Raw genomic sequence first — 25,638 nt, forward strand, 5'->3', positions numbered from 1 at the left:
AAAATTTAATAAGTAATTTTAAGTATCAAACTCTTTCACATCTTTTGTTAGATTTATGCCAAGGACGCTTTATGGTTTTTGTGGTCTTTGTGAATGGATTTGGTTAGTACATTTCTGATTGGTGTTTCTGATGCACAAGAACGGGATTGATTTTGTATTTGTTCATAAATGATTCTTGATTGATTAAGTTCACATCTAAACATATATTTGCCATGGAAGCCTGAAGTCAGATGGCTTTTTAATAGAGCATGAAATAACTAAAGCTGTATTGGAAAATCACAATTTACTTTAATTTTAAAATTATATGCAATACTCATAGAAGTAAGGAAGGGGCGACTTTGAGCTATTCAAATGCATTCATTGATTCATTCATCAAATATTTGGCTTTCTACTGTGTCTCAGGAACTATACTAAGTGTGCAGTCTTTAGTAGTGATGTGGTTTCTGGCTTTCATGAAGTATAAGGGAGAGAGACAGTACAGAGATGAACACACAATGGTATATTTTCATGAATTGGGTGGATTCTGTGAAGGAAGAGGATGGTGTCTGGAGAAAAAGAGAGAGAGGGAGAGGGGAATTTAGGTTGGGGTACAGGGGGCATGTTTGAGGGAGTGTGTATTCACGCAGCTACCAGAAAGATGAGTTGGTGTTAGAGGGAGAGTCGGAGGGAAGAACCTTCCAAAGAGTGAAAAAGAGGATCCAGAGCCCTGAGACTTTAGCCCCAGAGCCTTTAGCAATCAGTGACTCAGATCAAGTTATTACTTCTCAGTAAATCATCAGACTGGTTTATTTAATAGTGTTTAAATTATGACAACATGGAGATACTTCTTTTTGATCAATATAACCATGGAGATATTTCTTTTTGGTTAGTATACTCTCCTCCCCCAAATGAAACTGCTAAAATAAGAGAGAACTGCTCCTACAGATGTGACCTGAACAGATCATTTATAAAATGACACCTCCCCTTGAGTATAGTCTCCTTTGACGATGGGGTTTTTTACTTTTTTTTTTTTTTAAATACTGTATATTGAACCTTGTAGTGCTTTACCACTTAGCTACATTCCCTGCCCTTTTTATTTTATTTTTTTATTTGGAGACAGGTCTTGCAGAGTTGGTCAAGGCCTTGCTAAGTTGCTGAGGCTGGCCTCAGATTTTTTATTTTCCTGCCTCAGCCTCCTGAGTCACTGGAATTACAGGTGTGGACCACTATGCCTAGCTGTTTTTTTGACTTTCTGTGGTGTGAAAGTGATAAGTATTCAGTAGAACTACTTTGGATCTTGGATTTTGCTCTTTCCTAGGCTGAAGCCATTTATGGCACATTACTTTCTCCAGATGCTGGGCAGTGGCAGTAAACCTTGACTCCCATTCAGCCAGAGAATCTCCAGGATTAACAACCTGTGCTCCACCAGGACCTGTGTTGCTAAGCTACACGGTTCTGTACATTAGTTGTATTAAATGCATGTTTTCCATTTATGATTGATATATCAGGATGTAACCCCTTTGTAAGTTGAGGAGCACCAGTGCTGCTTCTGCCGTTGCCACTAATGCTGGCGTCTGTTGGTGTGTCCTGCTCAGCACCTTCCTTCTGGGCTTTGCACTAATGGACTTCGTCCTTGCTCAGAGGCCAGTCTGCCCTTCTTGGAAGGGGTCTTGGGCGGGCCCCTCAATGGCTCTTCCAGTGGCTCAGTTCTCCCCTTTTCCTCCCTCCCACCCATCAAACTCATGGTGAGGACTTGGGCTTGACCACAGGGTAGGGAGTGGGAGGGAACGTGTGTTACACACTCCCTGTCCCACCTGGAATTGCTGCTATTCTTGGTCATTAAGGCTTTGCATCTGGGCCACGTGCATCTGAATTTTACACTGAGATGAACCCTCTTTAGTGAGAAGCAGTGTTGGTGCACTGGTTATGGGCTGGACTCGACAAAGTATTGGTTTTGAGACTTGACTTTTCTGCTTAGCGTTAGTAACCTGTATCATTGGGCTTGTAGCTTATTCTGTGTCTGTCTCCATTTCCTCATTTGCAAAATGTGGGTAATGATAGAACCTTCTTTGGGTTGTAGGCAGGATTAAATGAGCCAGCGTATGGGTGGTCCCTAGACTAGTGCCTGCACAGCACAAGCACTCAGGGGACAGGGAGCATTATTACCACTGCTTAGTGTTTCCATAGTGGATTCCTGGGGTTCCCTCTTCCCCTACCAGGTATCACGTCTTTCTGAATCCAAGCGGTGCATGAGTTGTTTATGACTGATGTGGGATTTCAGCTACTTCTTTGAAAAATATATAGGAAGAAAGGTGGCAAGAAAAAGATCAAAGTGTTAACTGTGATTGTGTTAGGGTAGTAGATTGAGGTGACTTTTACTGTTGTTATCCCTCTATTTTCTAAATCATTTATAATCTGGTTATCTTACTTCTGTACTAATAATACTGTAATAAAACCATGTGAAAAAAGAAAGGCCCGACTAGCAGCTGCCCGGTGGTTTGATAAAGGAGGTTGGAGTAGAAGGAAATTCTGAGGTCCCAGCTCTAATGGCCTTTGTAGGTGGGATAATTTCCACCTTATGCTTATAGGTATAGAAATGCAACTGTATGCACACATCTTTAGAAGGAGCCCCACAGTCAGAAGATGGGGATGTTGTTCCTTGTGAAACTTTCTTTGAACGTTGCTTTTGCTGTGACCATTCTTTTTGTTTCTGTCTGTGCTTCCCTGATGGGCCTCTGACCATCTGTTACTTCCTTCTTTGGGTCTCCGCTTACTCCTCCCCTTTCAAAATCGCTCCTTTTAGTGCCCCATCTTTTTTCTTCACTTGCTGTTATGCATCGTGACACGATGCACACACTTCTTCGATACAGAAAAAGAGTAGGAGATTTCTTCACTGACTATCGTGGGAGAGTGATGCACACATACATTACATTCAATTTCCTACTTTTTAATGGTCAACAGATAACTTTTCACCCCCGCAAATCTAACTTGCTTTTAATTTACTTACACCTAAAATTAGTTAATTTACAAACTAACTCTGGGGGATCTGTGGACTTCTAAAGGCACCAGGAATTTGGAGGACAGGGAGCATGAAGGTTGAGAGGAGCGTTCCCTGTTGACTGGTTTTGCCTAGGGTTGTCTGTGTTGCTGCCATCTTGGTGTGTGTCAGGAGTTTTAAACTTTTCCAAACTGGAAGAACAGAACTCTGGAATATTACCAGAAGATATTTTTACAAAGGAACCGTGTAAAATTTGACCAATTTCCTCAAAAGCTCATTGATTCTAATGATGTCCGTGATAAGTTCAGTGAACATTCTGGCTTTCCTCTCATGCTCCCTTCTTTATAACTGAAGGGAGAAATGGGCTTTCCTGCAGCTTGTTTGTTTACAGGAATTTCTTCCTGAGCAGTGGCATTCTATAAGTATCTCAGAATTATCCTGACATAGAACTCAAAGAAGATGTGTGGGTTGCAGCTGTGTTGCTTGGTATCAGTGGAAGAGCTATTTGAGAAATACTGCTAATTTCAGTGAGATTGCACAGTTGAGAGTATTTAGGTGAATGAAAGGAGGTGCTGTCTTCCTGTATCTTATACTGTAATTTTATGATGTTTTTCATCTCTAACGGCCAGTGCCAAATTTGAATGTAAGAAATGTATTTATGATAGTTCCTTCTCTGGTTGAAGGAAGTGTAGTGTGCTTGCAATAAAATTTGAATTTATAAAATGGGCATACTTAGGGTTTAGTGCCTTTCAAAAGTATTTGTCCCAGGAATTCTTTAAATCAGAAACAGTACTTCTTTTGAGGGCAGCAGTTGAAGGAGAGTTGGTCTGTATGTATTGCTCACTGGGTTTTGTCACAGAGCTGCATAGGTGCTGGTGAGGACTTCGTGGACTCTAAGATGTGACACCTGACACTCTCCACTCTGTGGGCAGAGAAGATGCCCCTTCCTTACAGTGAGCCTGTGAGGTGTCTGATGTAGGCTGCTTCACCTTCTCTCTGGTTTAGCTTCCAGCTTTACAATTGTTCTCTTGGCAGCAACTCGTACATGGTGATCTTTTCCTATGAGAACAGTTAATAACTGTGGCAGATGTTGGGAGCCCAGTTCTGCAATTGTGCAGCTGTTTATATGACCAGTTGGAGTTCTTGAAATAATTAATCAATTTTGCGGCTCTCATGCTGAGAGCTATATGTGTAATAGGATTTAGGGGAACCTTTTAAAGTGGGCACTTGTACTGATACTGCAAGCGGATGTATCAGGGAGGTGGAACAGGAGCTGAAGGGACACAGGACTTCCCTAGTTGTCCTGAAACCAAGTCCCTCAGAGAGTACAAGATTACTGGAACTCTCTTTTGGATATTTTGTATTAGAGAATAATTTTAAGAACATTATAAAAGGTTTGGAAAATGGAGTTGAAAAGACACTTTTGAATCTGTTCCCTTAAAATATCAGCTACAGTCGTTTTTGAATAATCCTTTCCAAGCTTTTTGTCTGCACGTTTAAAAATGTGGTTGTAATCATAGAGGACATTTTCCATATTGCTGTATAGTTTTTTAAAATATGTTTTTACTTGAAGTTGTACGTATTTGTGGGGTACAGTGTGATTTTTCAATACATATGGTATTTGTATTCAGTGTGTAACGATCAGATCATCACCTCAAGCATTTGTCCTGTGTTTATGTTGGGAACACTGCCTGGGTTTTGAAATGCATTTCATAGTTGTATATTTTTCCACTGGGCATATAATTTCTGAAACATCCCTTTATTGTTGGGCATTTGGGTTGCTTCTCCCACTTCGCTGTTGTAAATAATCCTGTGGATGAATCTTTTGGAACTTATAACCTTTTCTATATTGGGAGATTTTCTGTCAGTAGATATTAAGGGAGAGATGATTAGGTCGGAGGTGGTTGTGGAGACTTTGCACCCTCTTTAATCATGGGGTGGATGGACTGAGCAGATTGGGGTGCAGGGGAGTAGGAGTGTGGGACAGTGCCCAAGGTTTGGGATCATATGATATTGGGAGTGGTTGGTATGGATAGGGCTGCAGGTGAGGGGTTCAGTTTGGGACTAGCCAGGGGTCGGAAGTGGATGACCAGGTGGAAATGGCCACACAGAAGCCAGGTGGGGGAGAGTGTAAAAGAGGGACAACAGACAGATGGTGACATTTTATAAGAGATGGCCTAGAGGCATGTGCTGAGTGATGGGAACCCGGAAGGATGGCAGCTGTCAGCGGTAGGCTGTGGGTGAAGAGACTGATAGGCACTTGCTGAGGGCTTGCAGGATGGCGTGTCAGTTGCCAGGGCTGCCATAACTGAATACCACAGACTAAGCAGCTTCAATAGCAGCGACCTATTTTTGTACAGTCTGGAGGCTTGAAGTCCAAGATCAAGGTATCAGCAGGATAGGTTTCTTGGGAGACCTCTTGTTCAGGGTGCCAATGACTGCCCGCGTGCTGTGTCCGCTGGTGGCCATCCTATGGTTTGTCTCCTCTGTGTCCTACTCTCCTCTTATAAGGGTCCATTCTCATCATCCCATTTTAACTTCAAGTTAGACTTTAAAGGGCCTGTCTCAAAGAGAGTACATTTTTGATGTACTGTTGTGAGGCTTCAACTATGAACCTTGAGGGGACACAGTCCATGGCACACAGACGGCTATTCTACATCCAGTGACCCACTGGTCTCCCTCCTTGCCCCATGGCCATCCCTCCCCACACCCTGACACTCTGCTCCCTTGGTGTTGGTGGCCTGTCTTCTGTATCTCCTCCTGGTCCCTTTGCCCTGGTTTTGTAAGGTTTGGGCCTTGACCTCTTCTTGGAATCAAGCTCATCTGTCTGTTCAGCTCCCTCAATCGTAACTCAGTCTCCCGTGGCTCAGGTTTTGCTCTTCTAGACATAACATTCGTTTCAGATGAATTTGAGACTATTTTGTTTGATTATGTGGATAAAACCATTGTGTAGTCCTGCCCTTGTGGTTGCTATTATTGTGTCTGTCAGCTCATGGTTGAAACAAAACAAAACAGAACAAAACATAGTGGGACATTGATTTAGGTCAAGGTTCAATAAAAATTTATGTTTTTAGTATACCTTTATATTTCACAAATAAATATTTTTCTCCTCAGAATTTGGTTTTGGGTTCCTTTTCTTTCAAACCTACTTTGGTTAAAATAAAACTTAGTGGGTTAATGTCCCAGTAGAGTCTGGGGGCAGAATTATTTTGGCAGCTATGGTATCTCTGCCTTTTCCTCCAAATGTATTAAGGCTACATGGAGTTTAGCATCACATTTGATGCTGTGCAAGGAATCTTTACATGGATGATATTGATGAAGGGGTCAGGGTTGACTTTTGAATATATGTTAAACTGTGTTTAGTTGTTTTGGGTTTCTAGTATGTATATGTTTACCTGAGTTTGGTCGTTTTGGGGTTTCTGGTATGTATGTGTGTCTTAGTCCATTTTCTGTTGCTGTAACAGGATACCTGAGACTGGGCAACTCATTATCAAAAAAGGCCTGTTTTAGCTCGTGGTTCTGGAAGTCTCAGAGCCTGGCACCAATATCTGCTCAGCTTCTGGTGATGACCTCGTGGCAAAAAGTAAAGGCAAGTGGGCACATGTGGAAGAGAGAAGGGACAAAGGAGCTGTCCTGCCTTATAACAGATTACTCTGGAGAGAATAAATTCATTCCCTTGAAAACTAATCCTGTCCAAAGTGGAAGACATTAATCCCTCCAGTGACCTAATCACCTTAAAGGCCACCACCTCTCAATACTATTACCTGGAGAATTTAAGCTTTAACATGAACTTTTGGTGGGAACAAACCATATTCAAACTATAACAACATATTATTTGTTATCTGTCACAGTAGGCTATTGAAATATATCAATATTATTTCTATATGAAAGATCTTATTTTGAAGAGACTGAATATTAAGTTTCTAAAAGCATATAAATCGTGGCTGTGTCAACTCTGGCTACTTAGACAGGAACACTCAACTTTCTCTGGGCACCTTCATTCTTTTAAAGAATGTGACTTTTCCCAAGAGGAACATTTATCTATGCTGACGGTTTTAAAGGTGTATAGTTTTAAAGGATGAAACTAAAATTTTTAGGTTTTAATAGTGATGTACATGTTTAGTCTTTTAGCCTTGTGGAATGACAAGTAACCTTGGGCTCTTTACTCCATGGCTGGCTGTAGGTTTGAAGGGTTATTTTTGTGCTTTCTCTAGTGACTGAAACACTTATAACTGCACATTTGGGACAGGATCATTATAGTAGTTGGATATAGTTTGAAAAACCAACCAGATTTTTTTTTTTTTTTTGTATTGGGGATTGAACTGAGGGGTACTCAACCACTGAGCCACATCCCCAGCCCTTTTTTGTATTTTGTTTTGAGATAGGGTCTCACTTAATTGCTTAGGGCCTCACTAAGTTGCTGAGACTGGCTTTGAACTTGGTGATCCTCCTGCCTCAGCCTCCTGAGCTGCTAAGATTACAGGTGTGTGACACCGTGCCTGGCAACCAACCAGATTTTGAACTTGGTAACTAAGCAGTACTCCTCATTGTTAAATTGCCTAGATGCACAGCCTTAGAGACAGCTACAGGCGCGTATGGCACCGCAGATTGGCTGAATCAGTTGGTGTGTTCTTTCCCTCTGAGGAGTGTCTTGATGCCCACCCTACACTGGCCTTCAGCTGGAGAGCTGCCCTGGAGTGTGTTACCTCTTCCCACCAGATGGGGTATTCGTGTATCCAGACTCGACTCTTTATTCCCAAGCCTGCATATGCCAGTTGTGCTTATTATCATGTTCAATATAGTGATCTTAATATGTGTTTGAGAAGAATTGTTGTTTCTATAAAAATCTATTTGAATGCTTTGGAAACCACCTGATGAGACTGAACTTGATTGAAGCCAATCTAGGAGCAGCTGAGGTAACTCTAAAGGATTGGAGGGATCATAACATAAAAATATTCTAATATGGTCTGTCATTTGGAGTTGTGATCATATAAAACCCAAGAGTCTTAGGATGGATAAAGGTGGTGGCTCTGCTCTGTGTTGTCCTTTTCCTTAGGGATGCAGGCCCCTCTGGACATCTGCGATCCCTGCTGCACTTTCAGGCTACCTGCCTGAAGTCACGGGCCATTTGTGAAGGGGGATGCCATCTCCCACGCCAACTTCCCAGGTGCCTTTACAGCCTCACTGTTCTTCAGAGAGATTTGAACCTGGTGGATGACGTCTTTGAGAATGGCTTGTGAAAAAAAGACACAGAGTACTACAGTCAGTGGACACACCCAGAGAAAGTGCTTCAGCAAAAGATTGGCAAATGAATGTATGTTTATAGAACTTAATTTAAAATAATGTTTAGGCCAGGTGTGGTGGCATATGCTGGTAATCCAGTGACTCAAGGGGGCTGAGACAGGAGAATTCTAAGTATGAGGCGAGCCTCGGCAACTTTGCGAGACCCTGTCTCAAAATAAAAATAAGGCTGGGGATGGTGTTCAGTGGTAAAGTACCCCTGGGTTCAATCTCCAGTACAAAAAAAAAAAAAAAAAAGGTATACATGTGTATAAGTCTTCTTAGGCCTTCTAAATTCCACCTTAAAATTTTTTTTTTTTAACCAATCAGTCAAGCTATTGTCCTTGTGCATTTAGGTAAGAGGGCCTCTAATTTAGTCTTAAGCTCTCCTATCTCTTTTGCACCTTCCATCAAATTAGTCTCCCTCCTTTTATAATAGATTTGTCTGTGACTTCTTTTGCACCTCTTTTGTTTCATTTTCATTAGCAATCCTGTAGTTCTTATTCCTGAACTACTAGATTTGAGCCCCAGTTGAATTCCCTGTTGCTTGCTGGTCTACTTTTGTGCAGTGCGCAATCTGAACAACTACACAGAGTGCTTCTCCCTGTGTATAGTCACTCTACCAACAAAATCAGATTATCCCCTCTTTATACCTCCTTTAAATTTTTAATGTCTCTGCTATATGTTAGATATGAAATGTACCTCCAAAGGCCCATGTATTAAAGGTTTGGCTGCCAGCCTAAGGCACTATTGGGAGGTGGTGGAACCTTTATGAAGTGGGGCATAGGGAAATGAGCTAGGTCTTTGTGTGTCCTTGAAGGAGATTTTGGGACCCTGGCCATGTCTGTTTCTCCTGGCCACCATGAGGTGGAAGGGCCCCCTGTACCAGGAAGTACTGTGCCACTGCAGGCCCAGAGCAATAGGACAAAGCAGCCATGGACTGAATCCCTTAGAACCATGAGTCAAAATAAACCTTTTCTCCTTTTAATTTTATTGTCTTAGGTATTTTGTCACAGTAACAGTTGACTAATACAGTCTCTATCCCTGCTGAAAGATGTGTTGGTGACTCCCCATCATCTGTATGTAATGACTGTCCTCAATTTTATTTTCTGTTAGACTATCACCAATCCTACTGTTGTCATCTCGATGTACTGCCATCAGTAAGGACTGTAGCACATACAAAGTAGATAAGGTTGTACAGTATTTCCCTCTCTACCCTATACTCCAAAGCTGTAAGTTTTGTAGATCTGACTCCCAGTCTGGACTCAGCTTACCAGTCATCCAGCTTTGTTGCCTACCAGGGCCCTATTTTACTGTCCTCTGCTGCTATTTTGTGTATGATTTATATTTATTGCCTTAAATTTTCTTTTTTCTCCTTGATCACGTCCTACTCATCCTTCAATGTCAAGGTCAGATTTTACCTCTTCAGTCATCTTTCTCCATCCTCCTTTGTTAGGATAACCACTGCACCTCTAAACATGATGTAGATCTCTCTGTACCTCCTTTGAGGTGAATCAGCTGCCCTGGGTGAGCACTGGTTTTACTGCTCATGTTGCTCTGAAGGGTTTTTTTCCTCCACCTAGATTGCAATTGCAGGAAGCGATGGAGCCACAGCCTCTCTTCTCCAGGGTCTTGTGCAGACCAGGTGCCCCTTCAGAGCCACAGGTTGTGGCTAGAGGCGAGTCCAGCAGGGTTAACAGTGCGGTCCTGGGTGGAAGTGGAGGCCGCCTCTTCCTAGCCTCAGGATATTGACCTACTTTCCCCGTCTTATCTGTGTGCAAAATATTTGTTGTACTTAGTGTGTTCTCCTGTCACAACGAATGTTTGTCTCTTCCTTTCATATCAACTGAGTGCCGAAGTGCTGGTTAAATCAGGGGAAAGAACAATGGGGAAGAAAAGTTGGTAAGCGGTTTTAATTTCTAAACGAGGGGGACAGTGTATTTATGTCATTTAGAAAGGACTCTAGTTTTCCTATACCCACCTACCTGTCGAGGTACATTCTTAAGGGTACAACTGTGAATTTTAAGTTGTGGGTAGTTTTCATTTGCTGATTTATCATCTATTGATATATTTCAAGAACACTTTTTGGCTAAACTACTTGTAGAGGGAAGTAACTTTTCTTAATGAGGATTTTACAGTGTAGTTCACTATAAAACATTTTATTTCTTACTAAAATTTCCTTTGAGAGTTTGGCTTTACATGGTCAAGCTGAGTAACTTTAAAACTGGATTTTTGTGTAACTTCACAGGTTAATAACAAAGTACGTGGTGTATGCCAGGGGAAAGAAGTGTGCATTTGTATGTATGTGTGCTTGTATAAATATGTGAAATAACTGCTGTAACATGTAGAATGTTTGTATATTTGCAGAACTTTTGTTCAGTTTAGTTAACACTTATAAATGTAAATTTGTAAACAAATTTTTGTGAACATTTATGTGTGACTTGTTATTTATGGTGTACCTTGTAGGTCTCTTGTGTATCTCTTTGTAAATACTACAGAGTGCATTTAGAAATGAGTAAGAATTAGGATGTCTTTGATTTTGAATTAAATAATGCTTCCAATATGAAAAAAAAAAAAAAAACTGATTAGAAATTGACTCAGAAAAACTTCTAAAATGTGACGTGATTGTTGATCTTAATCAGCTTAGGTGAAATAGCCCACTACAGTGATTTAGCTATTTTCTTTAAAAATTCTTTTTAAATGACAGTAGTTTTGTCTGTCCATTATCAGGGTCTTCTTGGGAACATCTTAACTATTTTTGTTTGATCACTTCTCAACCCATAAACATTCATGAAATCCTAATGTAAATGTCTAAACATCTCTCCCTTTGTTTACATAGTTTCTCAGACTTTATTTTCATAGCTAACTGCTTGAGGAAGCCTCTGAATTTTTATTATTCCAAAGAACTTTTTCTTAACCCTGAGTACAAAGGCGTTGCCGAAGCTGCACTGTTGAGTAATGATGTCCTTCTCTTCCTTTGTATGTATGGATTTTTAAATGTGTAATTAAATAGATACCTTGTTGCTTTTATAAGTAGGTGAATTTTTAAAAATAATCAGTTCCATTTGGCAGCTAACCTTGTACATAACTGTAAACACACAGAGAAGGCTTTTATGTGTATCTCCATGGCTTTACTGAACCCTGTTGATCAGCTGTGTCTTTTCTATGCTGCATATAGTTAGACCTTTTTTTTTTTTTAATTTTTTTTTAGTTGACAATGGACCTTTATTTCTTATTTATTTATTTATTCATTTATATGTGGTGCTGAGGATTGAACCCAGGGCCTCACACATGGCAGGCAAACGCTGTACCACTGAGCCACAACCCCAGCCCTAGTTAGACCTTTAATACATTTTTTTGATGGTGAGGTCAGAGCAAAGGAGGGCTGCTTTCCTTTGCCTCTGAGAAAATGTCATTGAGAAAGATTTTTGTGGACTGGCATTTGCTGGCTTTTGTTTTTTAACATTCTTTAGAACCTCATAAGATAGGAACTTAGTCCTTCCAGAAGCAAGTCTTTTTTTGTTGACTCAACAATGATGGAAATTGGGACGAGATCTTAGAAGCTGACGCATTACATACTTTTGTGGGTAAACTGAGGCTCAGAGGTGGCAGCATGCCCAGGGCTCAGTGAGCGAGCTGCTGAACAGAGTCTGCATCTGGGGTCTTCTGAGTTCTCTGGGGGAAGTGCTGTGATAGTTTCTGACCTCTGTGGGCTGTTGCAGAATGCCAGAGCTGCTGTTTCCTTGAGGAATAACCTGCTTCCTTACTTGGGACAAGAATACACTCAGTACATTTCTTTCTGTCTGAATAATGCAAAGGCCCATACTTTTCAAAGAAGGTAGTTGTAGCTCCAGTGTAGCCGGCTATGTTATGTGAGTTGTGAGTATCTTTGTTCAGCCATTTATCTCCGAGATCTGATTTGGAGTGGTCCCTCACCGCACCAGTATAGAAACCCCCACGGGAGTGCCTCCAGGTGCAAATCATTCTGCGTTTAATTTTAATTAGCACACACCTTGAATGGTTGGATGATCCGATCAAGTATAAAGAGGACAGAGGAGTGGCTTTACAAGTACTCTTAGCAGAGGGGGAGGGCAAGCAAGGGACAGGAGGACTTTGGTGAGGATGTTAGCATGTGGAACAAAACAAGATTTGGACTCTCTGATTAACAAATTGATTCATTTGGAAAGGAAGTTGATTTTCCCCTGGTAGCTGTATTTAGTGTAATAATTACTGGTCGTTTTTGGCGTCTGTATCTACTAGGGCCAATCAGAGCTGTTGGATGTGCCAGTTATATTTAAGCAGTTTTACATTCGCCCAGGGGTTCCAGGGTCTCAGGTTTGCCAATCTAAACACATCTGACTTCTTGGAATTTTTTTAAATCTGCCTTGAGGGAACAAATTGAGAATTCTGTGGGTTATAATTAGCACATTCCCTCGTGCAGCCGAGTTTGTGTTTCAGCATAGAACAGTGGTTTATAGTTTTTGGCTACCTTGTCCTGCAGGGACTCGTAGCCCTTCAGACGTTAGCTCATTGATTCTCATAACATTCAGTATGAGCTGGATAGCATGACTGCAGGTCCCCCCTAAAGCCAGGGCTGCTTGCTGTTCCTTCTGGACTTTCTGGGTAGTGGCACGTGAGAAGTGCCACAGTGGAGTTGGGGGGCAAAGAAGGGAGGGCTTGACGTGGCTTTCTGATAGACCTTGGAGAGATGGCCCTCTCTGAAGTTGCCTCGATTTTTGGCAGCCATTCCTGCCATGACTCTGCAGAACTTCCTTCGGAAAATGACTGTGGGGACAATGATGTTGGCTGTATTTCCTCCTCAGGGAAACCCCATGGAAAGTCTGTTGCCAATGAGGCAACTCTAGGTTATCTGGACACACTTGCCAGAAGGCAGGATGGGTGAGTAGGTGACAGGCTCTTCAGGATCAGAAAAAGAAATGGGAATTGGGATGAGTGGGAACTGGCATGTGGGAGTTTGCTTTCTCAGTCTGTGAAACAGTCCTAGGGAACGGATGTTGTCGGCCCTGAGTTTGTAGATGGAGACCTGAACTGCAGAGATGAATTCCCTTGGATCTGAGCCTGGGTCTGTGATCGCAAAGCCTGTGCTGTGCAGTATTGATGTGGACTGAAAGGGACCTTCATGGTCAATTGTTCTGACTTCTGTATTGCAGAAGTGAAGCTACTCTTTAAAAAACCCTGGGGTATTGTGAAGAGTTTGACAATTTAGGAGTTAGACTGAAGGGTAGGTGCATAATATAGCAAGACCACCCTCCAGCCACTCAAGGAGGGCTTCATCCTTGCCCTGGCTCTTTCAGAAACTGGACATGCTGTTCCTCTGGTGTCCTGTGCTTTCTGTTAGAAGGTTTTCCTGGGTTCCTGAGGTCTGACTCCTGGCTCTTTAAAGATATGCAAAAATCACTTTGGAAATTTAAAATTTTGCTCACATGCCAAAAGAGAGATTTGGAAACTACTAATCCACAATCTTCAATGTTATTATAGAAGCCGCTGTTTTGTTATTTGACTCAAAAGTCCTTCTAGTCTAGATGGTATGTTTGTCATACTTTCCACAGTGGGAAAGAAAAAGCTTTAAAGTCCTAGATGGTATTTTTCAAATCCTGTATAACTGGTCTGTGCCTTAGACCGAGGATACATCAGGGTACATCAGCTCCTGGCTGGCAGCTTTTGTTGATCAAGGTCAGTCTTTTTTCAGGCTCCGACAGAAGTCAGCCTTGACCTTTATCTTTGGTGATTCCTGACCCATCTCTGGCTCTGCAGAGACACCTCTGGAGTGTTAACCCTTAGACAACTATAATGTGGAATTAATTGTCCCTCCCAGTCACAGGGCTTTTCCAGGCTGGAGACAGGCTGTATGGCATATGGCTTCCATTTGCTTTTGTCTGTTTGTTTTCACTCCTTGTTCAAATCTGATTCCATTGCCTGTTGATGTAATGTCCTTTGTCTTATCCAGAGTTTGAACAAAGGCAACATCACACTCTGTGGAAATGGCCCCATAGTTGTGCCTCTTCCCATCCCTAATCCAGGACTCTAATGAAAGCCCTCCTAGTAGCAATACATTAAATATTCTTAACAGAAAGCTTTAGAGAAAGTGTAGGGGTGGGGAAACCTTCAGTATGTAGTGGCTGTAACAATGGAATGCAGGATTGGAAAGTCAGATAACTATAATTTGTGAAATAATTGCCATGGATAGACACACCTTTTAAAAATTTCTCTTAGCAAGTGTATTGGTAGGAATGAGAATCAGCCCACTTGACTCTTTTCACAAATGCATGTGGGCCCACGTTCTCACATGCTCTGAGCAACCTTGCATATACCCTGTGTGGGTCTGGGTGGTCCACTAGCCCCATCTCCTTTGAGAACCGTGCTGCTTATGTAAATTGCCCTGAAGAATCCAGTCTCTGTTCCTCGTACCCATAGGTTGGTGAATACTGATCAAGTGTCTTGTCTTGGTTCTAATTTGAATCCTTGGTGAAGATGTTCTTTGCAGGTTATGACCTGGGCTGGGAGAACAGAGGTGTGTTGCAAACAGTGTAGGACAGAAGAATGTACTGGGCCTCTCTAATGCATGTTCCTTTACTCTACACCCTGAGTCTATGCGCCAGCAGTGCTGCCAGGGAGTGCGGCCTTTGCACGTTGAGAATCCCAGCCCTCCTCTGCAGGGGAGGGGTGGAGATTCTCATTCCTACAACACACTTGCTAGATGGATGTTGGTATATAGTGTGTGAGGACTGCTGTGACAGATACCATAGATTGGGGACTTAAACACTAGACATTCATTCCCACAGTTCTAGAGGCTGGGAAGTGCGAGACAGTGGTGCTAGCCCATTTGGTTCTTGGTCATGGTCCTGTGTGCTTGCAGACAGCTGCCTTTTCAGTGTCTCCTCAGATGAGGATGGGAGAGAGCTTGAGAACTCTCGTCATCTTCTCTTTCTTCTTATAAGGGTCTTAATCCCATTGTGCCTCTCCCCTCATGACCTCCTCATCCTAGTCACCTTTCAACGGAATCAGCTTCAAATACCATCACATTGGAGGATGCGGCTTCAGCTTGTGTCAGGTAGGGGACACCAGCATTCAGTCCATAGCAGTTGCTGTGCTCAGAGCATGCTGGCTGTGACGGATGGCTTCTCACTGGAGTTGAAATCTGGGGGATTAATTTAAGACCAGAAGCCCAGCTGAGCCCCTTGAGGGCCCATAGCTGGAACCACTCTTGGCAATCGTTGTGTCCCATTAACCACCACCCATCCTCCGAACCTCTTCATCTTCCAAACCTGAAACTCCATAAGCTCTCCCAGCCCAAACATGGTGACCATCCTTCTACTTTCTGTTTTCATGAATTTGGCTGTTATGGGTTCATCTTGGAAGTGGATCATAATGTCTATTATGACTGGCTTATTTCACTATGAGTAATGTCCCCAAGGTTCATCCATGTGGTAGTGTATATCGGAATTTTCTTCCTGTTTAAGGCTGAATACTGTTCCATTGTATGTGTCTTTCACATTTTTGTTCAACTGTTCTTTCATCGATGACCACTTGAGTTACTTTATGGCTGTTATGAATGTGCTGTTATGAATATGTGCTCTTACGAATGTATGGATATCTGTTGGAGTCTGCTTTCACTACTTTTCATTGTATATCCCAAAGTGGAATTGCTGGGCCATGTGGTGACTCTAGGTTTAATTATTTTTGGAGGATCTGCTAAAAAATTGAAATATTGACTCAGAGGTACCCAAGGGTCATTGATGGTTTTAAAGCAGGGTGTACCTGATCAGATCATAATTTTCAAAGGTGATTTGGGTATTGTGGTGCCTGGAGTGGGAAAGGAAAGGGCTGGCATGTGTCGTGGTGGCCAGGCAAGACAGGAAGACCACTTAGCAGGCTGTTGGGGAGCAGAGATGGACATAGAGTGATTAAAGCAATATAATCATTGAGAGTTTGGATGGCCAGAGAAAGTAGGAGACAGAGAAACCAAGACTGAGAACCTGGGTCAGTTGGGACTGTGGAATTTAGAGGGAGGAAGAATTCTTTCCATTCTTTTTCATCTTTTGGTGTGAGATGGTGGAAGATATAGGCTTGGGACAGGTATTTAGATTGGGGGAACATGCAGGTGATTGATATACACTTCGTTGATAAAATGAGTTGGTAATTTGGGGAAGAGGGATAAGCTAAGAATAAAGGGGCAGATGGCCATGCGATTTGACTGAATTTAAAGGTGTTTGGGGGCATTACTGCTGCAGCTCTACATTTTGAAGCTCCTGTTGAGCTTTTTCATATTCCTATCTTGAGACTACATGTCAGAACCTACAAAACCAGAAATGACGGCCAATTCTTTGCTTATAAAAATCAGATTTCGAAAGGATTCTAATAAATTCAAGAGGGCTTAGACCAAAGCATGAGGATGTTGAATTCAGCTTATATTCTTTTTGCTCAACTAAATTGACTCATTTTTTTTTTTTCTATAGGAACACATATTGCTTTTAGGGCGTCATTTGAAATTTCAGACATGGGTTGTTTTCTTGACTGTCCTGAAGGACTGTGAGCTCTTGATGGGCGGCTTGGGGAGGACTGTTCACTGTGTCCTTAGCATGTCACACAGTGCCAGCAGTGCAACAGGACTCAGTACTGTACATGCTGGTTGAGCTGACCCGAATGGAAATTTAACCTCTCTGAGAGAGATGAGGTCTGGCACTATTTAAAAAGATCTAGGAAGAAACTTGCAGTTTTCTCAGTCACTTGTCTCCTGACATTAGGTAATAAACCATGTCCTATAGACTTTGCTGCTTAACTCCTTTGTCTCTTTTGCCATCAGGATTTGCTGAGTTATTTTGTTCATGAAATCTTGCCACATTGGCCCCGTTTTCTTACTTAAATATGTTTTTCATGTCATTCTTAAAAGCATTAGTGCTCTCGCTGGGAGCCAAGTGGCTCAATTCTGTTTCCTGTCCTTTGTTGATATTATGTTTTTGGAGGAGTGGATCAAAGTGACTTGAAGCCACAGTCATTATTTTGCCTGTCTACTGCTGAACCAACCCAGGGGACAGCTGTGAGAATGTGCATTGTTGTGTGACTCAGTTGCTAGGCTTACATTTGCATACTTGTTTTCCCTTTTGTATTTCTCTGAATGCCTACCATGTGCAGAAGGCTGTGCACTGTGCCTTTGGGGGAAATAAGGATGAAAAAGGAGTGACTCTCGACACCAAAGAGCTGATTTTCTAGAAAAGGCACCATCATGCACTGTACAAGGAGGTTAATGAGTGGAACTGGAGTCAGATAGAGAACAGTTGTTACCATGTTAAGAAGTGGGCCTGGTGCTATTGCCTCTGGTGTATATTGCTAATGACATTATAATAGACAAGTGTTAAATGTCCTCATTTAGCTACCAAGCAATAAAAAATCTTTCATTAATTTTTTCTGCAAATAACTTTTTTGACTTTGTTTGAAAAGTTGTTTCAAATTTAGTCATGTTAGTGAGTTAGTGACTTAATTCTTGTTAATTGTAAGCTCAGTTCTGATTTGTTTATGTACTTTCTAATTTTGCAATGCAAGTGTTTCAACTTAGAAATATGCATTTGTTCTTATCTAAGGTACTCTGAGAACTTTGAATTCAGTGAGGGTACTGCCAGCTAAGATGTTCTTTATTTCAGTTTATCCTCTATCTCTTGTTAGTTATTCCTATGACATTATTAATTGGGAATAGCTATTCAGCATTATTGTTTTGATATTACAGTGGTGTGATTGTGCACTTACAGGGAGGTACTCTTTTGTCTGACTGTTTCTGTGTGGAGCTCATAGGTTGGAGAGTTGATCTTGACATTCCTCAGCACAGATGACGTTCACATGGTAGCTTGTAATTTAAGGTTTGGCTGGGTAGAGTAGTTATATTTAAATGTTAGGTTACAGATGGCCATTTTAAGATGCTATAGGATGTTTATGCTGCATTCTCTTTTTGATTCTGAGGAAATTTTGAAATGATGCTCTCAGTATTTTAAGTGATATTTTCGTACTGCTAAAGATTCTAGCAGAGTGCTGCTAGAATGAACTAGTGTACTTTGAAATATAGGCAGTGATTTTGGAAGTCCTTGAGATGAGAGTAGGTGGGGGTAGGAACAATTGCAGTCACATATTTTGCTTTTTTTTTTTTTTTTTTTTTTTTTTTTTTGGGTAGATCAACAGCTGGAGAGAGCCTGGCACCAGTTGGTGGGCTGGTGACTGGCCTAAGTCAGCACCCGGAATTGGAGGAGCTCTGTTTGCAGCCCCACCCTCCTTGGGGGCTTCTCAGGAGGCTCCACCAGCCATTGTGTTTTGTAGATTGCTTTCACCAAGATAGGGGAGAAAGGTTAGATTTTATGTAATAGTGAAGAGCTAACATACTGCTCCACGTTGGGCACAGTGTTTAGTTTCATGTCAATTAGGGATCTTGGTTGCTGGCAAGGTAGGAAGACTATAGAGATATACAGAATTGCAGAGAGGTTGCATGACCAGGAATTGGGAGGCAGGCAGGAGGCAAGGAAAGGCCAGAGGACCAGAGAACCACTTGATCTCCATGCTACTGTTGCTGTCGCTGCTGCTGAGTGATGGGTGTGACCTCCAGCCATCACCACCTGCTGTCGTCACCTCCCAGGAGGATCCGATGGGCTGCACACAAGCCAAGTTCCCACCTTCTGCCTATCTTGGGGTAGAGAGAACAAATCTGTCTCCTTTGGATTCTGTAATGGAAATTGGGCACTACTTCTTACAAGACTGCTTGTACCCAAGGACTCCCTAAATGAGAGATCAGGTGCAAACAGGAAATAGAGGACTGTGTAACTGGATAGTGTTCCCATTGAGAGAGAAAGAGAGAGAAGTGTCTTCTATGGCTGTCCTCTGTGGCTGTCTAGTACTCACATGAACTTTGCTTACCATACCTTTGATTAGGAAAATAAAATGTGCCAACCAATATATGCAGCTCTCCCTGTGTTGCTGAAAACATGGTCACCCCCCTTCAGAGGTTCTGCTTCCCAGGAAGATCCCCTTGGTCCTTTTGTCTTCATGGCCACGTCTGAGATGAGCATTGGGAAGAGGACTTTGTTAGGGGTTGGTGTGCTTTAGCAGTTCCTTTGTGTTCCTGTGAGTCGAAGGACTTGGGGGTTGATTGTGTGAAGAATCAGACAGTGATCGTCAGCCCAACTTGCTTGGCACCTTAGCTTCCTTAAAAATGTGGTTGGCGTTGAAGGATTATTTGCTACTGTGGACTTGTCACCAAAGGTGGTGATAATGGCAAGTCCCAAGGTATTGAAGTTAGAATCTGGCCTGAGAAGGTGTCTCCTGGCCCTGGTTCTCTACAGAGTGCCATAGCTCTTGGTTAACAGAATCCATGTGGGGCCAGTAAGAAGTGAGGGCAGCAGTGGAGCATGGTAGTACCTCTCAGTCTACATCTTCAGGCTGGGAGGGCTTACCCCTTTCTCAGGCTGTAGAGGCAAAGCAGTTGGCTTGGGATAGGTCAATCCCGGCCCAGTGGCGCCTCTGAGCAGCAGCAGGTTTTCCTCTGACCTTTCTCACAGGCCAGTTTCACTAATGCATATTCTGGCATCCTGAATTTTCCTCATGTTCTTCAGGCACAAGGTCCAAGTCTCAAGGCTATGACTTCATCAGCTGTTTGTTCGATATCAAAGGTGATCGTTTTTCTAGTTAGAGGGGATCCCTTGCCCTCCACCCTGTGCCTTAACCAGCTAGTTCCTGCTTTTTAATGTTAAACTTCCTGCTAACAGTTTCTTTTATTATTAGGTAAGTTGCTTTCTGTTGCAAATAACAGAAAATTCAACTTAATCAACTTCAACAATAAAGAACACTAATTGGCTTACTTTCCTGAAAACTTGAGAGGCAGGGGAGCAGTAGGATTCAAGGGCAATTTGATCCAGAGGTGTGTGATGTCATTGGCTCTCCATCACTAATAATTCTCAGTCATATTCTTGCCCTGCCCTCCTCCATGTGTTGTCCTCTTCCTGGAACTGGCCTCTCATGAAAGCAGAGATGACTGCAGCAGTTCTAAGCGTCACGTCTGCAAGTCATGCCATCCAAAGGCAGAGAGAACCCGTGTCCAAGCCCAGTCACATACCTTGAGTTGAATCTTTTAAAAGTGGCTTAGAACACTTGGAATGGAACTACCATTTGACCCCGCTATCCCACTCCTTGGCCTATACCCAAAGGACTTAAAATCAGCATACTACAGAGATACAGCCACATCAGTGTTCACAGCTGCTCAATTCACAATAGCCAGATTGTGGAACCAACCTAGATGTCCTTCAATTGATGAATGGATAAAGAAACTGTGGTATATATATATACAATGGAATATTACTCAATCATAAAGAATGATAAAATTATGGCATTTGCAGGCAAATGGATGAAATTGGAGAATATCATGCTAAGTGAGATAAGCCAATCTCAAAAACCAAAGGACGAATGGTCTCGCTGATAAGCGGATGATGACACATAATGGGGGGTGGGAGGGGTTAGTGTTAGGGTTAGGGTTAGGGTTAGGGAGGGGGGCAAGAATGGAGGAAGGAAGGACTGTATAGAGGGAAAAGAGGGGTGGGAGGGGTGGGGGGAAGGGAAAAAAATAACAGAATGAATCAAACAACATTAGTCTATGTAAATTTATGATTACACAAATGGTATGCCTTTACTCCATGTACAAACAGAGAAACAACATGTATCCCATTTGTTTACAATAAAAAAAAAAAAAGTGGCTGGGTGATGGCTGGGAATGTTGATTGACTTAGTGTGGATCACACGCTGATTGCTGAAGCATGACTTGGAATTGGCTTCTCTGGGACAGTGTGGATCCCCCTGAGGTCTCTTGGGAAGGAAGAAGATCTATCCATCCATCTCTCTATTATCTAGCTGTGTCTATACATGTTGTAAACAAAAGATATCCTCCATTTTCTATGTACATTCCCATTTAATTCTCCCTGTAAGTCCATGTGGATTCTTTGATGGTTTATGGAAACATTGAGTTAACAAGTGGTTCTGAAATTTGTTCCATTGATGAGTATAGCTTTGTCAGAGGGGGGGAAAAACATTTTCTTTTGGTGGAGCCAACATACCAACTAATTTCATTGAGATATCAAGATGAACTGAACCCAATTTGGAGATGGTGGTGACAGCATGGGAAACCAGTCCATTTGTAGGGTGATATGTCAGTACCCCCATGCCATGGCCTGTTTTGACCTTGAGAATGAGGGAAGTTGTCACTGTATTTTCCTTCAAAGTATCTACATGCTGAAAAGATGAATGAACTGTGTTTGAAGGACTAAATGAATCTTGGCATTGTCTTTTTGCTTGCATTGTTCTGTTGTCCTATTTTGGTTTGCAAAAATTGTGTTTTCGGTTTTTCACTTTTTTTTTCAATTGCCTGTTGCACAGCATTTGTGTTGCCCTGACACCCCACCTCCTAACTTTGGGTTGTAAAGTTGGGATAGGAGTGTAAAAATCAGAGCCCATACAAACTTCCTTGAAACTTATATTTGTAAAGATGGTGAAGCAGGTTTAGTTCCAGAGATAGACTGGCTGGTTAATTATTGTTACCTGCAGCAAAGTGGTGTTGTCTTTCTGCAGCTGTTTCTATAAATAGACTATGTACAGAAATCCACCCCAGGCGGGCAGAGTTCCCATTCAACCACTTTTCTTAATTCAAATTGCTGGTTTGAGGTAGTTATTTTTGAAACCCTTCTCAGGTTGACTTCCCCCTTAATCCCTAAGCCTTCTTCCCTCATCTGCCAAATTGTATGTAATGCATTGCAGCTAGAGTGCTTTTGGCATTACACAAGAGACTGAGAACTTGAGATCTGATTTAAATGTTAATCTATTGTGACAGAGGTTGGCACTCACAGTCCTATTCTTGTGCGCGACTTTCCGTGGATGCTGGCGTCAGCTCAACTGTCTCTGGCTTCTTCTCCATCCCCAGAAAATTGCAGATGACTCCCACCCTCACCTATTTTGTTCCAAAACAGAGCCCAGCCTGCTTCAAAATACATGAAACCATTCTTTGGGCTGCTGTTGTTGCCAGTGATATCTGGGACTGTTTATTCCAGGTGTGGTTGGCATGAATTAAAAAAAAAAAAAATTAACAGAAAATTAACAGAAAAAAATTAACAGAAATTAAATACTTCTTATATAGTAATTCTTTTTTTTTTTTTTTTTTTTTTATTTGTACCAAGAATTGAACTCAGGGGCACTCAACCACTGAGCCACATCTCCAACCCTATTTTGTATTTTATTTAGAGACAGGGTCTACTGAGTTGCTTAGCATTTTGCTGTGCTGAGGCAGTCTTTGAACTTCTTATCCATCCTCCCACCTCAATCTCTGGAGCCACTGGGATTCCAGGCATATACCACAGCACCTGACCTTATGTAGTAATTCTTACTGGAGAACCTACTGACTTCATTTTAGTTTCTCTTTTGGCTTTCCAGAGTTGGGGGAGGAAATTTAATGAGGTCATAAATAAAAGATATGTTTATGAATTCATTTACATTGCTATTTATATTTGAGACCATAACAGGGGGAAATTTATTTAAATTGCTAAAATTTAAGCAGACAGACCAACTTTTATATGATATAGCATGTTGGGTGAATCCATAGTAGGAAGAATCAAATGTACTTACCACCCAGTGTGATGGGCACATATACATATATGTATTTATTAGGCGTGTTATTGAGTATTAGGATACCAAAGCTATATAAACCTCACTTCTGCATTGGAAGAATTTAGAGGGGATGGATCTTAGTTCTACATCCTGGTAAAAGTAACAGTCGTGGGCATACACGTCACACACACACACACACACACACACACACACACACTTCACACACTTTCTTATGTTCCAATATTTGAAAAGAACCTTAATATACTTGATAGTGGTCAGATTGGGAGCCTTGGAGATTCCTCTGTTGGGAGACCCTACAATTTGCAGTGGGGGTAGCATGCTGTCTTTGTAGCATGCCTTTGTTTCTACTGGTGGACTTTCCCATTGAGCCAAAGGGAAACTGTTGTTTCTGGTCTAGTCATTTTGCTGTCATGGTGGCATGTTTGTTGGAATGAGAACTAAGAACATGGAGTCTCTCTTGGCAGGTTATCTTCTACGGGCAACCTCTCTTTACAAATGAGTTGTGTTCTTTTCTGTATATCAGTGTTGGGTGCCTAGAATGAGGTCTCCTGCAGTTCCAGTGCTCTGAGTGGTGGCAGAGTGCTTATACACTAGGGGCAAACCACGTCTAAATAATTGTGGCAGGTTTCTTCATCTCTCCGAGCTTTGATTTTCTTATCTTAAAATGGAGATAACAATACCTACCTTCTAGAGTTATTTTGAGGATCGAATTAATTAATGTGTGCAAAGTTCTTTGGTATAGTGTCTGCTAGCTGGAAAATGCCCAATAATTGTTAGCAGAATTATTTTTCAAACAGTATTCCTTGAGAAAATGCATTCTGAATATCATCAGGGAATGTGGAGGATCTCATCTTAGAGAAAGCCTGACTTTGGTATGCAAGGTCTGGGAGGGGTGGATTGGACTTTGTTACTGAAGTTTGTTAGTCTGTCGGGGAGAGGAGATGGCCTAAAAGAAGAAACTGGAGACCTTGGCTTCCTAGTGGCTCTTTCTGTGGATGGACTTTGCCTGGGAGGATGGACTGGGCAGGAGGTTTATTTTTGGGAGCAAGTTCTCAAATGGCGCAACAGCAGCATGTCAGAGGCCTCTGACGTAGGTCTTTGGGAGGAGAGGTTATGACATTTTGAGTCAGGTGAAGGTCATTTCTCCATTGGTGCCAAGAACCCATATGAAGTAATTTTGCGGATTTAAAGTGACTCCTTTTCCTCTCTCCTACAGTGGAAGACCATGGCCAAAATGGAGGTGAAAACGTCACTTCTGGACAATATGATTGGAGTTGGAGATATGGTTCTTTTAGAACCTCTCAATGAGGAGACCTTCATCAACAACCTCAAGAAGCGTTTTGACCATAATGAAATCTATGTGAGTACACAAGCAGGTCACCTGTGGTGTTTGGACTCTGTGTGTTGAAGAAGAGAGCTGTCCTTTCTATATCAGACTTTTCTACTCTCTCTGTTCCTTGGAATCCAGAGGTATTTGTTTATACCCTCAGAGAGTGAGTTTTGAGTACTTGCTGATTGGCACATGAGTGATATTGATTAGAGTCAAGTGTCTTTCCTTATGGTGTTTAAAGAATTTCAGCTGTGTGCAGTGTATTGCACGGGGTCTTGGGGAAATTCTAAAGCAAATGGAATATTTTAGTTCCCGCCCCCTGAAGAACATCTGTGCAGATGGAGTTCTGAAATCTATAGACATCTTGCATGCCTTCCTAAGATTAGTAAAGTCTAATCATTGAGAAGCTACTCATTAAAATGTAAGGCAGTGATCTGTCAAAAAAAATAGGAATCTTCTTGACATTTGTTTTTAGCAAATTACTAGATAAAAATACATGCTTGGTCCCTGGATGTTTGGGAATAGTTGTGTCCTGCATTATACAAAGTATAAGGCCATATACACAAATGCAATCATATAAATGGAGGCAACAGTAGAAAACTCTTTATAAAGGATTTCACAGTTACTTTAGCAAGTTCTCTAAATATATTGAACACATTTGAAGATACCTTTATCTGAAGCTTTTCAGGAGTTTGCATAAAACACAGCACTTGCATCTGTGGAGGTAAAGGTGTATTGTTAACCAAGGAGAGGGAGCATTGATCCCTCATTCCAGTAGCTGAGGAGGAAATGGGATAGATGGGATGGAAATAGCTTTAATAGATTTTGTCTTGCTTCTGAGTTCTTTTTTCCTCTTTCAAAAATGTGCATCTGTGCATGGAGAAGAACTGGATTCTTGGGCTATGCTTCATTTTTCTATCAATGTGGGAAGCAAATATAAATAAGTAAATAAATGGAGATACAAATAGGAACAATTATAACTTTTGTGGAACTAATATATTTTAAAAAATGATATGCAAAATTATATTTCTGTCATATAACAGCTTTCCTTTTTTTTAGACAACTGTCTTAGTCTGTTTAGACTGTTATAACAAAATAATGTGAATTGGGTCATTTATAAAGATAAAGAAAATTATTTCTCCCAGTTTTGGGAAGTTGGAGGTGAAGGGGCTGGTAGATTCAGTGTCTGGTGAGGACCTGCCCTTGGTTCCTAGATGGTTCTTGGAACCCTCATGGCGGGAGCCTCTTTTGTGACTAACCTCATTCAAACAGGCTCCACCTATAACCTGATCACCTCCAAAGGCCCCGCCCCCCTGAATCCATCACAGCCTTGATTAGGTTTTCACATACAAGTTTTGGAGGAACACAGACATTCAGACCACAGTACCCA

General features: G+C 41.8%; 1 protein-coding gene across 4 annotated transcripts in view; it reads left to right on the forward strand.

Annotated features, from left to right (window-relative positions):
* Nucleotides 1-25,638, forward strand: part of MYO1B (myosin IB) — a 170,673-nt gene that overhangs the window by 8,177 nt on the left and 136,858 nt on the right. For 3 of the 4 annotated variants that reach the window (XM_079135084.1, XM_079135086.1, XM_079135087.1), the window contains exon 2: nucleotides 24,135-24,278. In XM_079135084.1, the coding sequence (XP_078991210.1) occupies nucleotides 24,144-24,278 (135 nt within the window). In that variant the 5' untranslated portion in view covers nucleotides 24,135-24,143. Of the gene's footprint in view, nucleotides 1-9,675; nucleotides 10,160-24,134; nucleotides 24,279-25,638 lie in introns of those variants that run through there. The other variant, XM_079135085.1, reaches the window with a different exon arrangement.

The sequence above is a fragment of the Sciurus vulgaris genome (assembly GCF_902686455.1).
Source record: "Sciurus vulgaris genome assembly, chromosome: 3".
Lineage (NCBI taxonomy): Eukaryota > Metazoa > Chordata > Mammalia > Rodentia > Sciuridae > Sciurus > Sciurus vulgaris.